The 13,901-nt window shown below is 61.3% G+C and overlaps 1 protein-coding gene across 17 annotated transcripts in view; it reads left to right on the top strand.

The window, feature by feature from the left end:
• Ablim2 (actin binding LIM protein family member 2) overlaps positions 1–13,901 on the top strand; it is a 120,879-nt gene that overhangs the window by 37,579 nt on the left and 69,399 nt on the right. For all 17 annotated transcript variants that reach the window (XM_023699881.1, XM_023699877.1, XM_023699884.1 and 14 more), the window contains exons 3-6: positions 3,723–3,906; positions 6,716–6,831; positions 8,481–8,607; positions 10,361–10,454. In XM_023699881.1, coding sequence (XP_023555649.1) covers positions 3,723–3,906; positions 6,716–6,831; positions 8,481–8,607; positions 10,361–10,454 — 521 coding nt within the window. The remainder of the gene's footprint in view (positions 1–3,722; positions 3,907–6,715; positions 6,832–8,480; positions 8,608–10,360; positions 10,455–13,901) is intronic.

Here is a 13,901-nt window from a genome sequence, read left to right as displayed (position 1 = left end):
GTGTGACTGGAGCAGAGTGAGCGAGGGCGTGGAGAGAGCAGGGCGGTGGCGCTGGAGCTGGCGGGCACCTTGGTTGTGACATTCAGTGAGAGTGCAGGGGAGGCCCTGGGGGGGGGCTCAGGGCATGGAGGAGGGAGGCGCATCCACAGCAGGTGCAGGGTCAGGCTGGAGATGAGGGTGGCCTGCCAGGGACGAGCGGATGCCTGCTTCTGGGTGGCCGTTGCTGGCCAGCTGGCTGAGCTTCACTCTGTGAACTGGGACAGACAGAAGCAAGGTACGCAGCCGCCACTGAGGGGCGATCACCGTATGCAGCGTTTACATTCTAGGTGGCAGGGCTCACCTGCCCCTCCCTGAGCGTACTCGCTCCATGGTTCTCACCACTTTCTGTGGCAGCTCTGGAGTCCTCCTTCCTGCGGGTCTTTACCAGGAGTGACAAGAAATCCCAGCGAGTGCTGCTGCCCACCGTGCTGCACAGAAAGGCAGCTCGTAAGGCCCCACGCTGCGTCCTCATCCACCCTCCCCGCCAGGGCTGGCACCGTGCGACCTCTGGCTCTTGCCGAGGGTCCAAGGACATGTGGATCCATTCAGGACACTGAGGCAGTGGCACCACTCAGACACCCACGAAAAAGGACCCCCGGGCTGCTGCAGAAAGCGACAGGAATGCTGGGATGATTGTGTTCAAATCGAGAGCAAGGATCTGAGGGGAATCATGGCCCTGTGCCTTTTTCTGTCATCATTTTAAAAAATTAAATATTCACCGGCACCTTTTGTTCACCCACATGCAGCATTCAGAAGGGCCCCTTAAAACATGAAAGCTGTCCCCATCCCACGGACAGCTTGTCACTGCTGTCCCAGGCCAGGCTTCGTGTTCCCTCCCGGCTGTGCTGTTCTGCAGTGCTTGGCCAGGCTTCCCGTCAGGCCGGGGAGCGCTGCCGTGGTGGGGGGCGCCGAAGCCACACACGCGACCTCCAGAGAGCAGGGGCTTCCTGACCCATGAGCAGCAGGACTTGGTGCAGGGCTTGGGAAGGAGCGAAGCAGCTGGGGGGGGCAGGGCCTGTGTCTGGGGAGAGCCAGGAGCTGTGCAGCTTGGTAACAGCAGGGTCACCCCGGGACACATCCATCTGGGACTGTAAACAGTGCCCCCAGAGCACCACCTTGGGGGTCCTGGGGGGCATGGCAGGTGTTTATAGAAAACCTCGGGGACTGCCTGAGTCCCATAGGGCTCTGACAGGTGGGCACAGGTGGGCATGCAGGGGCAGTGGGCAGAGGGTGGAGTTGTGACCGTTGTCGCCTGGGGAGAGCTCCTGGGTAGCAGCGGCTGCGCTCGGTTCCTTCCCCGGCTCGTGGAGCAGATCTCTCCGCAGCACTGTGGATGGCGTTCCTGGTGCCAGAAGCCACGCTACACACGCCGTTTTGTGTCCCTCCCCCTTCCTTCCTTCCTTCCTTCCTTCCTTCCTTCCTTCCTTCCTTCCTTCTTTCCTGCCTTCCCATAGGAGGGGTGGAACCCAGGGCCTTCCCACTACGCCCCTTCACCACTCCTTTAAATTTTTTTTAAATTTTGAGACAAGGTCTTGCTAAACTACCCAGGCCGGGCCTGCACTGTCAGTCCTCCTGCCTCAGCCTCCCAGAGTGCTGGGATTACAGGTCTGTGGCACCACACCTTATTTGTCTTCGACATATCAATCCCTCAGCATCAATATTGGCCCAAATGCCCTCAGTTTCTGGTCCCCAGAGAATGAGCCGCTCCCCACTCAGGGCCGCTGGGGTCATTTCAGCCAGACACCACTGCTTAGGCCCTCCCCCCCCCCCTTTTCAGTGCCAGGAATTGAACTCAGGGCCTCGAGTTGCCAGGCCCACACTGTACTGCTGAGCTGAGTCCCGCCCTTGGCTGCTCGGCTTTGACATCTGGGCATTGATTTTGCCTGGTAGTCATGCAGAACTGGGACTTTCAACTCTGCAGAGGAGGAGTTGGATTCGGGGAGGTTACGGAAGTACCCCAGGGTCAACAGAACGGAAGGGTCAAGGGAGAGGGTGGGAACCCCGGCTTCCCGACTCCGCAGCTGCACCTGACGAGGTGGAGCCGCAGGGAACACCGGGGACCAGAACCTCTGTGGGGATCTCTGGGTCAAGGGGCAGGGTCGGGTTTCACATTCCTCAGAGTAGGTGCCGGAGGGAGATTCCAGGACTGCCCCTCCTGGCCACTTCTGGTGATGACCACAGTGTGAGCCCTGAGCGGCTGCTCTCTGCCCACCCTGACCTCTCTCTGGATTTGCTGTATTGCGAAATGGGATATGATGGCGTGTGGTACCTAGATAAGGATTTCTAGAATTACAGTGAATATGGGCTTTTATTTTTGGAGGCAGAGATCTGGGCTGCCTCAAAGTGACCTTGGTATCCTCGGGGCAGCCAGGTCATGAACGTGGCTGGGAAGGCCAGAGGGGCTCACGGCGGGGGGCACGGCTAGATGGCATCGAGGTCACCTCCACACTGCTGTGGGGTGTCAGGGGCCACTGCACGTGGCCCTCCTGCCAGGGTCAGTCAGAGCCCCTGCCGCGAGACAGTTGCAGCCGGCCAGGCTCCGGTCTGTGGCCCTGCCCCACAGCCCACCTCCCCGCGAGGGCTCTCGCTGGGTCGACAGGGCCCAGTGGATGACTCTTCGGTCTCAGCTTGTCACCAGCGTGATGACAGCTCCCTGCAGAAGGGAGCAGCTGACCTCTGGAGCCAGGACTCCAGCTGCCACGCTGGCTTGCCCCCACGAGCTGGGTCGCAGGTTTTGTCAGTGGGCTCACCTGGCACTGACACACCACTGATGTGTGCGAAAGGTGACCTCAGGGTTCTTCTCAGAGAAGCCTGTGTCACAGCACACCAGAGATGGCAGTGTTGTCATGGAAATGGCTAGTTGTCACTCTAAACCTTAAGGCTGTGTGATTTTTCAAAACTGAGCTCTGGGGAGTCTCTGGGCTGCGTGAGCCCTGTGGGCCCAGATGGCCAGGCTGGGGACAGGCAGCGGCCTCCTATGTGACCTCAGCAGGGCAGCCAGGGCGCACTGCAGCCCATTCCCTCAGAAATCCTGCAAGGCTCCTGAGTATGCTGGGCTGGAGGGGCTGTGTGGCAGAGACACACACATGTCCCCAGCCGCTCCCTCGGGTGCTCTGAGCTGTGGTGACCAGCAGACTTGTCCAAGAGTGGCGCGTCACTCCCACCTGCCAGTTTCCACCGCGAGACTCTGCAGCTGCTGCTTTCTGCTGCTGCTGGAAGGAGGCAGAAGGCCTGGCCTTGTCACTGTGCCATGTGGACCCGGACCCAAAGGAGTGGGGAGGGGTTAGGGCCAGCCACAGGGCCACTCATGCTCCCAGATCTCCAGCCTGGGGACACAGCTGGCGTGTTGCAGGCACTCAGGGATTAGCTGCCCTCTGTGGCCTGCTCTAGAAATCACTTGGGGTCAGGGCCTCGTGGCAGTGGGCAAAGAGGCCTTGCGGCGTTATGGCGAAGGTGGAAGCCAGGCTGGCCTTCAGATAGTCCTGTCCTCACCCTGAATCACTGTCCCTTCGCAAGCTTTCTGGAGAAAAGGCCAGGAGCTGGCGCTCGTGTCTGTCCCTCAGCCTGATCCCTAAGCACAGGGGCCACCAGGTCAGTGCCCAGGAGGCTGAACAGGCAGGAGCCAGGTGGGACGAGGAGCCACCTCCACACCCTTCTAACACGCATCTTCCTGTCTGCTGCAGCATGTGGCTGTGACCTGGCGGAGGGTGGCTTCTTCGTGCGGCAGGGCGAGTACATCTGCACCCAGGACTACCAGCGGCTCTACGGCACGCGCTGCTGCAGCTGCGAGCGGCTCATCGAGGGCGAGGTGGTGTCAGCACTGGGCAAGACCTACCACCCCGCCTGCTTTGTGTGCGCCGTCTGCCGGTGAGCCCTCCTGTTCATGGGACCCAGCCAGCCCCAGAGCTGGCCATGCTGCCTCCACTGTCCCCTGGGCAGCACCCCTCATCCTCGGCTCCTCCCTTTCCTTCTGGTGCTGCCCACCCCCACATCCCTGCACAGCTAGCCTGTGTCCACCCAAGGCTGCTCCTCTGCCCCATCACACCATCTGCATGCCCTGCGCCACTCCTTGTGACCCCAGTCTGCAGGCGACACTTGCACCCCACTGCTTGCCCGAATCTGCCAGCTGCTGCTGTGGATCAGGCCCTCTCTTCCTTGCCGGCTCTTCTGCAGCCTCCACACTGTGCAGCCCCCTCTGCTCAAGGACCTCTCTGCCATGGCCCCAAGAGAATGTCCACGCCGCTCAGCCAAGCCCAGAGGAGCACCACAGCGTGCTGCATGCGTACACGTCCCTCCATCCATTCCTGTACCCGCTCATGTACTCACCCTTTCTGGGCCTGCATGTGCAGGCACCCTGGGCTGGGTGCAGCTGGGCTCCTCGTCCCCCAGTGCTCCCACTGTGGGCACCGTCCAGCCCTGAGAGCGTGAGCACATCTCAGGCAGCTCAGGGAGGACAGGCCTGGCCCAACTCCTGTCTGGTCCCTGAGTCTGGCGCGGAGCAGTTGTGATTACTGCAGAGACACTAGGTCCCTGAACCCCGTAGCGAGGCAGGCCACCTGCCTCTCGCATCATCCCTGGCTGAGCAGGGAGATGGTGGGCAGCCTCCCGGGCCCCTCACCCTACCGCAGCCTCCAGCAGGTCACTAGGGAGCCAGCCTCCCATTGCCAGAAAACAAAGTGGAAAAACAAAACACAGAGTTTATTCTCTGCTCTTTGCTCCCTGCCCCACTAAGCCCAGTTTAAGAGGGTGTTCTGTGTGGCTCCAAGGGGGCTGTCTGGTTACAGTGTGTGCTCGAGACAGAAATGGCCTCTGTTGGACGCCGCAGGGAGGAAGCCATGGCGGCAGGGAGGAGTCTCATGAAAAAGCCCAAGAGTGTTATTACTGTGCGGCTCGGGTCAGAGGTCCCCAGGGACAGTCTCATGTTTGATTTCTGTGTACATAGCTTAGCAACAAGGCGGACATAATCAGTCCTTCTGAAAGATGACCTCCAGATGATCTCCTATTTAAAAATAATAGCACCAAAAAAAAATAATAATAATAGCAGCCGGTGCTGCCCAACTTGGGGAGAGCAGGACTGAACTGGAGTGGAGTGAGCCAGCACAGACAACCAGAAGGCCGGATGAAGCGTGAGAACCGAGAGGAGGACACTGCGTTCTTGCAGGGAGGGCCCTGGAGGGTGGCACAGAGGGGGCTGGGCAGAGCGTGGCACCTCGAGTCAGGCCAGGCAGAAGGTGACAGCAATGGGCACTGAGGCAGAGAGGAAAGAGCCACAGAGAGAGACCTCAAGGCTGAGCGGAGGGCGCCTTCAAGTCTGAACCAGGCACAAGGCTGTGCGCGCGCGAGGGAGCGTCACAGGTGGGGCACAGGGCGGCCAGGCTGCCGAGGGACACAGGTCCTTGCTGAACGCCCAGGACGTCAGGAGGGACGCCCCAAGGGCTGTTCCTTCTTATTACAGGGACTAAAATAGCCCTGGAGCGAGGGCAGCCTTAAACCCACCCACCAAAAAGAGCCCAGCCACCAAAGAGCGTGCTGGTCTGCCCGAGACCACCTGCTGCCGGAGCAGAGCCACGCTCTGTAGGGACGCCGGAAAGCCCAGCCTCAGCAACATAAAGTGCACAGCACGTACTCAAAAAGCTGCTGGTCCTAGGAAATCAGAAAACAGCACTCTGAACTGGGAAGAAGGTTGGCCAAGGCTAGGTCACCTGAAAAGGACAGTGGTGGTGAAATAAACAGACACTGATTTAAAACAGCTACTGCGGCCAGCCATGATGGTGCATGACTGTAACCCCAGCATTCAGGAGGCTGAGGCAGGAAGATCACTGAGCTTGAGGGAAGCCTGGGCTACAAAGCGACTTCATGGTCAGCCTGAACTGCATAGTGAAACCCTGTTCTAATAATAAAATAAAATAAAAGATACTCTACGTATGTCTGAGCCCTTGGACATCGCAGGAGAGTTGCGGAAGGCAGAAAAAAGAAACCACAGGGAAATCCACACGTGAAAAATCCGTTTCCTGAATGAACCATGAATTTGAAAATGGAGTTAGCAATAGATTAGGGATCACAGAAGAAAAGATGGGTAAAGTTGAAAACAGCAAAGGAAGCTATTCGAACTGGAGTGGGGAGAGCGAAAGAGGCAGATGCACATGAGGGGGCTCTGCTGCCCTGTGAGCCCGGACTGCACCGTCGGCCTGCCCTCCTGTCCTCTGCTCTGTGTGTGCAGGACAGGCCAAAGAAAGCTCGCAGAGGTAATGGGTGGAAAATGTCCAAACTTGGTGACAGCTGTACAGCCACAGGTCCAGGAACCTTGGCAAACCTTAGAGGAAAATCACCAGAAACCTGCCTAGTTCATCTCAGTCAGTGTGCTCCTAACCATGATGGAAAGGATTCTTAAGCTCTGAGGGAAAAGCCCATCCATGGTCCTCGGAGAATCAGGGCAACACAGGCGTCGCCCAGGCTACGGGTGCTGGCAGACGCTAGAACATCTCTAAAGGGCAACTCAGGGCTGACCTCTGCCCAGCCTCACCACAGCCCTAAGCATGGTGGTCCTGGCCCAGGCGTCTGTGGCCCCCTGAGATCCCTCGAGAGGGTAGAGGGCTGCTCAGGCCTGGGGGGAGTGGTGCTCCCAGGAGAAGAGGGCAGACGGCGGGGCTGCCTGTGACCAGCCCTCTCATTGCAGGTTGCCTTTCCCACCCGGGGACCGAGTGACCTTCAACGGGAAGGACTGTGTGTGCCAAAAGTGCTCCCTGCCCACGCCGGCAGGCAGTGGCACGCACGGGCCACAGGGCCTGCGGAGTAAGTAGACGCTGGGCAGCCGAGTGGGGTGGGGGCCGGGACAGAGATGGCCGTGATGGCGTGGCGCCGGGACAGACAGGTCACAGCTGGCATGTGGACGCGCACGGGGAGGGACAGGAGCTTGTGAATGCAGTGTGTCCCTCCGCTGTGGGCAAGGCCCCTGGGTCCTGCAGGGAAGGAGTGGGCTGGCCCTGGCTGGGGCTCCGAGGGCGGCTCCATCTTTCCTTGTCCCTGGGAGCCCACCTGCCCTGCTCCCAGGCTCCGAGCCCCCTTTTCCCAGGGCCTGGACCCTGGAGTTGTCTGCTACCTCTTTCCAGAGTTGCCATGGGGATTTGAACACCATGATATTTTAGGAGACTCAGCCTGGCCAGCAGTCCTGTGGGTGCCCTTTTTTATGCTTAAAGTCGGTGGCTCAGATGTCTGGCAAGGAGCGTAAGAAAGCGGTGCTTTTTAGGCCCCTGCTGTGCGCCAGCCTGTGCCGTGCCCGCCTCGGTGATCGAGGGTCTGAGGGTTGAGGTGGTCGCCTCACACAGCACACGCTCTTCCGCAATTGTGTGCACACCAGACAACTCAGGCAGGCACACCTGTGGAGACACACTTGAACACACATAGACACGCATTCACAGAGACTTACCTGTGTGCACACGTGCACACGCAGGCGGATGTGCAGACACTCATACGGCTGACCTCTGTGTCTGCAGGAGCCACTTCGGTGGGTTTGAATGACCTCAGGTGGCTGCCTGTGTGCGGGGCGCGTCAGGCCCTCCTGTCAGCGCCTCCTGAGCGCGCAGCACTCACCCGCACCTGTGTTGGGTGTGGAAGGCAACCCAGAGGTGACTCGGGCACCCGGGAACGTGTGCAAAGCATACCTGCAACAGGACACCTGTCACAGGAGGACTTCGTGTGTGTGGATTTGGGGACCCGTGGGGGTCGTGGAATCAGTTCCCGTGGATCCCCAGGGATGACTGCTCACACACAGCCATGCACACACTCACTGCACACAGACGCACGCACATGCAGCCACAGGGACACATGCACACAGCCCACACGCCTGTGCAGCCCACGCCCAGGGCCCCACCCGGCCCGCCCCTTGCGAGGCTCCCACTCATCCCTCTCTGAGTGACAGTGAGCGGCAGGAGCACAGGGTGGAGGGGCATGAATGGCTGGCACAGCAGAGCAGGGCCGGGGTGCCATGCCCTCAGGGCCCCAGGGGAGGAGCAGGGCAGTGGCAGGTGGCGCTGAGAGAGGACAGAGGGCGCGGCAAGGTGTTCAGGAGCCCAGGCCAGGCCCGCGCTGGCCGCAGAATGCAGAGTGCCGGCCACCGTGGGGAAGGTTAGGAGGCACGGTGGGCAGCTGCCGGGCCCTCTCTCCAGGCAGGGCCTGTGCCGGGAGCCAGCCACCTCCGCCCCCGGGAGGCTCCCATCTTCGGAAGGCAGAGCCCCATCAGCAGCTCCAGCTCCCAGCCCGGCCATGGCTTTTCTATGTGCTCCACCCACTGCTCCGTGAGGGGGCCCTCTGTCCCCGCAGGGCCACTCCAACCCTTCTGTGGGGTCTGAAACAGCAGGGCAGGGTGTGGGTAAGGTCCCGCCTGCTCCGGGGCACCCCAAAGTGGTGCCCTGCGTGAGGGGTCTGCGTTCCAACCCCCGCAGGTTGTGGGGGCTGCGGCTTAGAAATCAAGAACGGGCAGGCGCTGGTGGCACTGGACACGCACTGGCACGTGGGGTGCTTCAAGTGTGAGGCCTGCGGGAAGCAGCTGGACGCCGAGTACATCAGCAAGTGAGTGCGGCCGTGGGCGGGGCGTGGGCGGGGCGGGGCGGGCGTGGGCGGGGCGTGGGCGGGGCGTGGGCGGGGCGTCCTCTCCCTTGGGCGCTCCTGGGCGGGGCATGTTCCCAGCCCGCCGTCTCCACCCAGCCTGTGCTTCCTCATTAGGCTGCAGAGGCGCCCAGTCCTTTCCCCTTGACCAGGGACAGGGGCCCCTCTGAGTCTGTCCCAGGTGTCACTTTTTGCCCTCCTAGCATCTGGACATTCCTGCTGCAGGTCCCACAGAGCAAAGGGAAGTCAGCAGCTGCCAGCTGGGGTCCTGGGAAGGAGGCCCGGGCTGGTCGTGTGCGACGCTGGGGACCCTCAGGGCTGACTGTGGCCTTGAGTGTGGCACTGCTCAGGGTCAGGGGCCAGGGTGCATTCAGTGCTGCGGGAGGCACCCAAAGCAGGCAGCCCGCAGGCGAGGGCGAGGCAATGGACAGGCCTGGAAGTGCAGCCCCTCTGGGTGCGCTTGGGCCCCCCAGAAGCTCGTGCTTCTGGGTACCTTGAAGAGGGGGAGCCGGCACAGGGGAGCAGGGAGAGACCCTGTGATACAAGTTCATGGAATAAAGTGTGTGCCTGCCCACACGTGTGTACACACACAGCATGGAAAGGAGCGCACAGGCACAGGCGTGCGTGTGTCCAGGCCATGTTCAGTATATCCGGTGCAAGGTGTGTCCACGTTCGCCTCCTGGTCGACCCTGCTCGCTGACTACTCAGACTCCTGGCGGACCTGGCTGAAAAACTCATGATGTGGCCTGTTACTCTGCAAGGGCATACGACCCCGCAGGGGCCTCAGGGGAAGCACTTTAAGGCAAAGTCCCCAAACAAGACTCACTGGCACCCTGGTGGTGGGACTACAGGAAACCTGAATCCCTTCTCAGACACAGTGGAACATGCTAGCACGGAGGGGTGCAGGCACATGCCACCACGGTATGGAGTGCTTTGAAGGATGACAGCGCCCAGCCCCCAGCAGGCTGCTGTCCCCCCCCCACGTACTGGTGCCTCCCCCACACCATGTTACTTAGCAGCCTCCTGAGCAGCCCTACAGTTGAGGGGGAGGGCATGTTGGTGTTGCCATGGAGACGTGAGTGGAGTCTCAGGGTGTGCTGCAGGTGCACCCAGCCGAGGGGAGCGCCTGGGCCTGCAGCGGGCAGCTCTGAAGGTGTGTCCTGACCCTCGGCTGCCCAGCAGTCTCTCCCTGTCCTAGGTGAGGGGCCTCAGGACCCAGCCTGGAGCAACAGTGACTTTAGCCTGCCCTGGGCTCCTGCACACCTCCTTACTGGGAGCTGTGCCTGTGGTTGAGGTGACAGTCCTGTGAGCAATGAGAGTGGCCTCGGCCACTGTTGTGGAAGTGCCACCGCTTCTCTCATATGGCCCTTGCTGTTATGTGTCCACATTACTGGTGGGAAGTCCGCGTGCTTCTAAACTGGACTCTTGATGGGCAGAAGTGAAAGGACAGGGATGTCTGGAAACTTCTTTCATATCTCAGATGCCGCTTTGTTCCTTCCCTTCAGGCCCTGAAGCCTGGCTCCAGCCCCTCGATCACCGCATGGCAGGTGGCCTGGCCATTGTGTGCCTCAGTTTCCCCGCCTGTGCAGCAGGATGGTGTTGGGGTGGCTCTCACAGGGCTGGCACCATGAGCCCCCTGAGCCCCCACGTGACAGCAGCTGCCTCATGCACGGCCCTTGTGTGAGCACACCTCGCCCTGACGCCTGTCTCGTTGCAGGGACGGGCTGCCTTACTGTGAGGCTGATTACCATGCCAAGTTCGGCATCCGCTGCGATGGCTGTGAGAAGTTCATCACCGGGCGCGTGCTGGAGGTGAGCGGGCTCAGGCCGGGCTGGCCCTGGGCTGCAAGGCCCTCACTGCCCAGGTTTGCCATGAGGTTGGGCCCTCCTGTGCGTGTCATCAGGTGTTCTGCCAAGCCGCTGCCCTTGCTCCAGCTCTGTGCAGGGCATGGCAGGCGCCTTGTCTCCCCAGAAGCCGTCAGGTTCCGTGCTGTGTTCAGAGTTGGAGTCCATCTGGAGCTGGGCTGGTGCTGCCTTTCATGCTTGGCCTGGGACTCCCCTGTGAGGTGAAAGGGGGGTCGCCATAGCGTCTCCAGGGGAGGCACAGAGTCGTCTGGCAGCTGGCTGAGCAGTGGTGACTGGGTGGGTGCTGGCAGTGGTGGTTCCGGCTCTGGGTGGCAGGGCATGGGTGTGCTCCTAGGTGACAGACGCACGCTTCCGTATGACTGCCCCAGCTCCTAAGCTATGAAATCTTCATTTCAGGGGGCGGGGGAGGCCGAGTGCAGGCCAGAGGTGTGGGCGTCCTTGCTGTGGCCCTAGGGTGTTGCAGTTGGAAATGCCAAAGAGGCTGCTGGAAGTGAGGGACCCAGGAGCCAGAGTTTCCCTGCGCAGGGATACTCCCACCCACCCACCCACCCACCCCTGGGGCTGAAGAGCCTTGCTGATTCGCACAGTTGTTGGGTGGCCTACAGGGTGGCCAGGGCTGCAGTGCAGGGGCCTGGCAACCCTCCCAGCCCTGCTCTGGGGGCCGCGCCACATGTTAATGGCCCTGCTCTGCAGAGCTCCGTCCTTTAGGGCGAGTTTAGTGATTCACCCATGGGTGGGAGGAAGGTTGATCAGGTAAAGAGCAGCCCACCAAAACTCTGGGCCGGGTCCCTCCCTGGCTTCGTCTCCATGGAATCATCCTTGGTGTCAAACCACTTATGCAATATTATGTCCTGAGGTTTTCAGTGGAGTGGATTTCCTGCGTCACAGAGTCACTGTCTGCAAATTTTTTGGCGCATTTGGGTCTTTGAAACAACTTCTCTGAGACATGCTTCACCTGCTTCCAACTGTGCCACACACTGGCAATCAGCATCCTCAGCCAGCGCCGGCTGATTTCTGGGCGTCTCATCCCGACAGAGCGCCCCACACCCCTCAGCTGCCACTGCCTGTGCCCTCAAGCCCTCCAGCCAAAAACTGACGTCCTGTCTCCATGGAGACCCCCGTCTTGGCTACTTGGTGTGAACGGGGCCCACCGAGGGTCCCGGGTCGGCCGCTTCTGCACGGCAGGTGCAGGGTGTTGGGTCGTTCCCGGGCTGGCGAGGCTCAGTGTCGCTGTGCCCTTGCAGCCCTTCACCGCTAACGGTGGGCGAGGCAGCTATTTCCGGTGTAAGCAGCGCTGCAGCGAGCCACCTTTTAGTCATATTGCTTTCCTTGACTTTCTATTTTCCCTTCAGATAAATTTACAGAAGTGTAAGAGTCGAGTCAAAACCAGGAGCATTTGTGCGGCTCTCGGTAGTCCCTGTAGCCGTTGCCATAAACCACTAACGCAGAGGGCTGTGTCTCCCAGCGTGCCTTTGCCCGCGCGGGGTGAGCAACATCTACCCTCCCTCCATCCTCAGGGAGGCTGAGATGTCTTCTTGCCTGTCACGTCCGGCCCAGAGCAGTCCTCACATCTTAATTATCTTTCACCGTCCCGCTGCCCGTCTGGCGGGGCCTCCCCGTGGTTCTGCGAGTGGGTGAAAGGGCTGCGGTCTTCTCGGCTTCAGATCTAAGCATCCTTCGTGGCAGCCACATGTAGCGCTGACCTGACTCGTGTGTGCAAGAGCTGTGCAGGCGGACAGATGGCCCTCCTGTCCCCTCTCCCAGTCCACCTCTGCCTGGCCCCTGCCCCTCCCCAGGCCCTTCCCAAGTCCGACTGTGCCCTCCTCCCCTCCTCTGGAGCCCACCCTGCCTGTCCTCCTCCCAGGTGGCTTTCTAATGCTCCCATTGGGAGCCCCTGTGAGCTCCGCCCGGCATGCACCCACAGCAGCTGCGCTGTGCCTCTCCTCCCCCACAGCTGTCTCCTGAGGGTCCCCTGGGGCCCTCCTGGAAGCCCCAACAGCTCCAGCCTCCCTTCCTGGCTGCTCCGCCCTGCCCTCTCCAGGGCTCCTACCCACACACACACCGAGTCCCCACGCTGGGCTCCTCTGCCCACGTGCTGCTGCCCTGCCCACAGGATCACCCTGATGGGTTGTCCTTGGTGCTTCAGGTGACGCTGCCGCCAGCACTCAGCCAGGTATGGGAGTTCCCGCGGTGGGTCCATCCTGAGGCGGAGCTGGGCTTGGGTACAGGCTGCCTCTTGCTGCGCTGACCCCTGCCAGGGCACTGACCCAGGCTTCATCTTAACCTCATCCTGTGTCCACACTGTGACCCTTCATGGCTAGCGTGGAGGCAGTGGGGCCAGAGGCTGCAGCCGTGGCCAGCCCAGTGTGGAGAGGCAGGGTAGGACAGCCTGATGCAGTCTTGGCAACCCTGCGTCCTCTGGCCACTGCACCTGTCCAGGTGCCGTAGGGCTCTCAGGGCACCCTTGGTGCTGTCCCTAGCTCCACTCCATGTGTTCCCCAGGGAGTGGCTTCTACCTCAGGCCCTGGTGTTCTCCTCCATGGTGGCTTCAAGGGCACAGGCAAGCCCTGTGTGCTAGGTACATGTCCTTGATCTTAACCTAGCCCAAATACAAAACTGGGTCCCTGGGCCCTGAGACCAGGCCATCTGGAAGGGGCTGTCTGGTTGCCAGGAGCCGGTGGGGTGCGGTGCAGCGGAGGATGCGGGGCCTGGTGGGAAGACCCTGCTCTTGCTTCCTCCTCTGCCAGGGCAGCAATGTGCTGCGGGGCTGGTGCTCTGCAGCGCTCTGAGCAGCCTCCTGGCGCTGCGGGCGGGAGCTGCAGGCGGAGACAAGCCGGGCTCCGTGGCAGGGAGCTGCCGCCTCCTTGGCACCGCCTGACGCTTGGCCAGGCTGCAGCACCTAGCGGCTGGGCTCTTGGGAGCAGCTGCAGCCAGGGACAGATCCAGAGCAAAGGGAAGGCGCTTGGACACTGGCTGAGGAGTGTGGTGTGCACTCACAGGCTGGTGCTCTGGAGGAGGGCTGTCAACTGGACCGGGCTGCCTGGATCCGGGGCAGGTAGGAAGCAGTAGAGGGGGCTTGTTGGAGCTGTGCCGGGGCCACAGAGGGGTCCTGGGGGCAGGCACAGTGGATGTGAGGCCTCCAAGGCACCTGTCACTCCTGTTTCTGTGCCCCACAGAGGCTGAGCAGGGGGCATCCCAGGTCTGCCAGCGCTGGGCCCTCGCCTGTGCTGCGCCTGCCTGCAGTGGGCACAGTGCCAGCTCAAGCCCTGGGTGCCAGCAGCGCCCGCCTGTGAAATGTGCACTCAGTGGCGAGAGGGCTTTCCCTCCCTGCTCTGCTCCCATCCTCCTGAGCTGCCTCCTGCTGTCCCTGGGCTCGGTACGGGGGAGCAAAGC

The sequence above is a fragment of the Octodon degus genome, unplaced genomic scaffold, assembly GCF_000260255.1.
Source record: "Octodon degus isolate 3935 unplaced genomic scaffold, OctDeg1.0 scaffold00006, whole genome shotgun sequence".
In the NCBI taxonomy this organism is placed as follows: domain Eukaryota; kingdom Metazoa; phylum Chordata; class Mammalia; order Rodentia; family Octodontidae; genus Octodon; species Octodon degus.
Note: the sequence above shows the minus strand (reverse complement) of the source record. Positions and strands in the feature narration are given on the sequence as shown.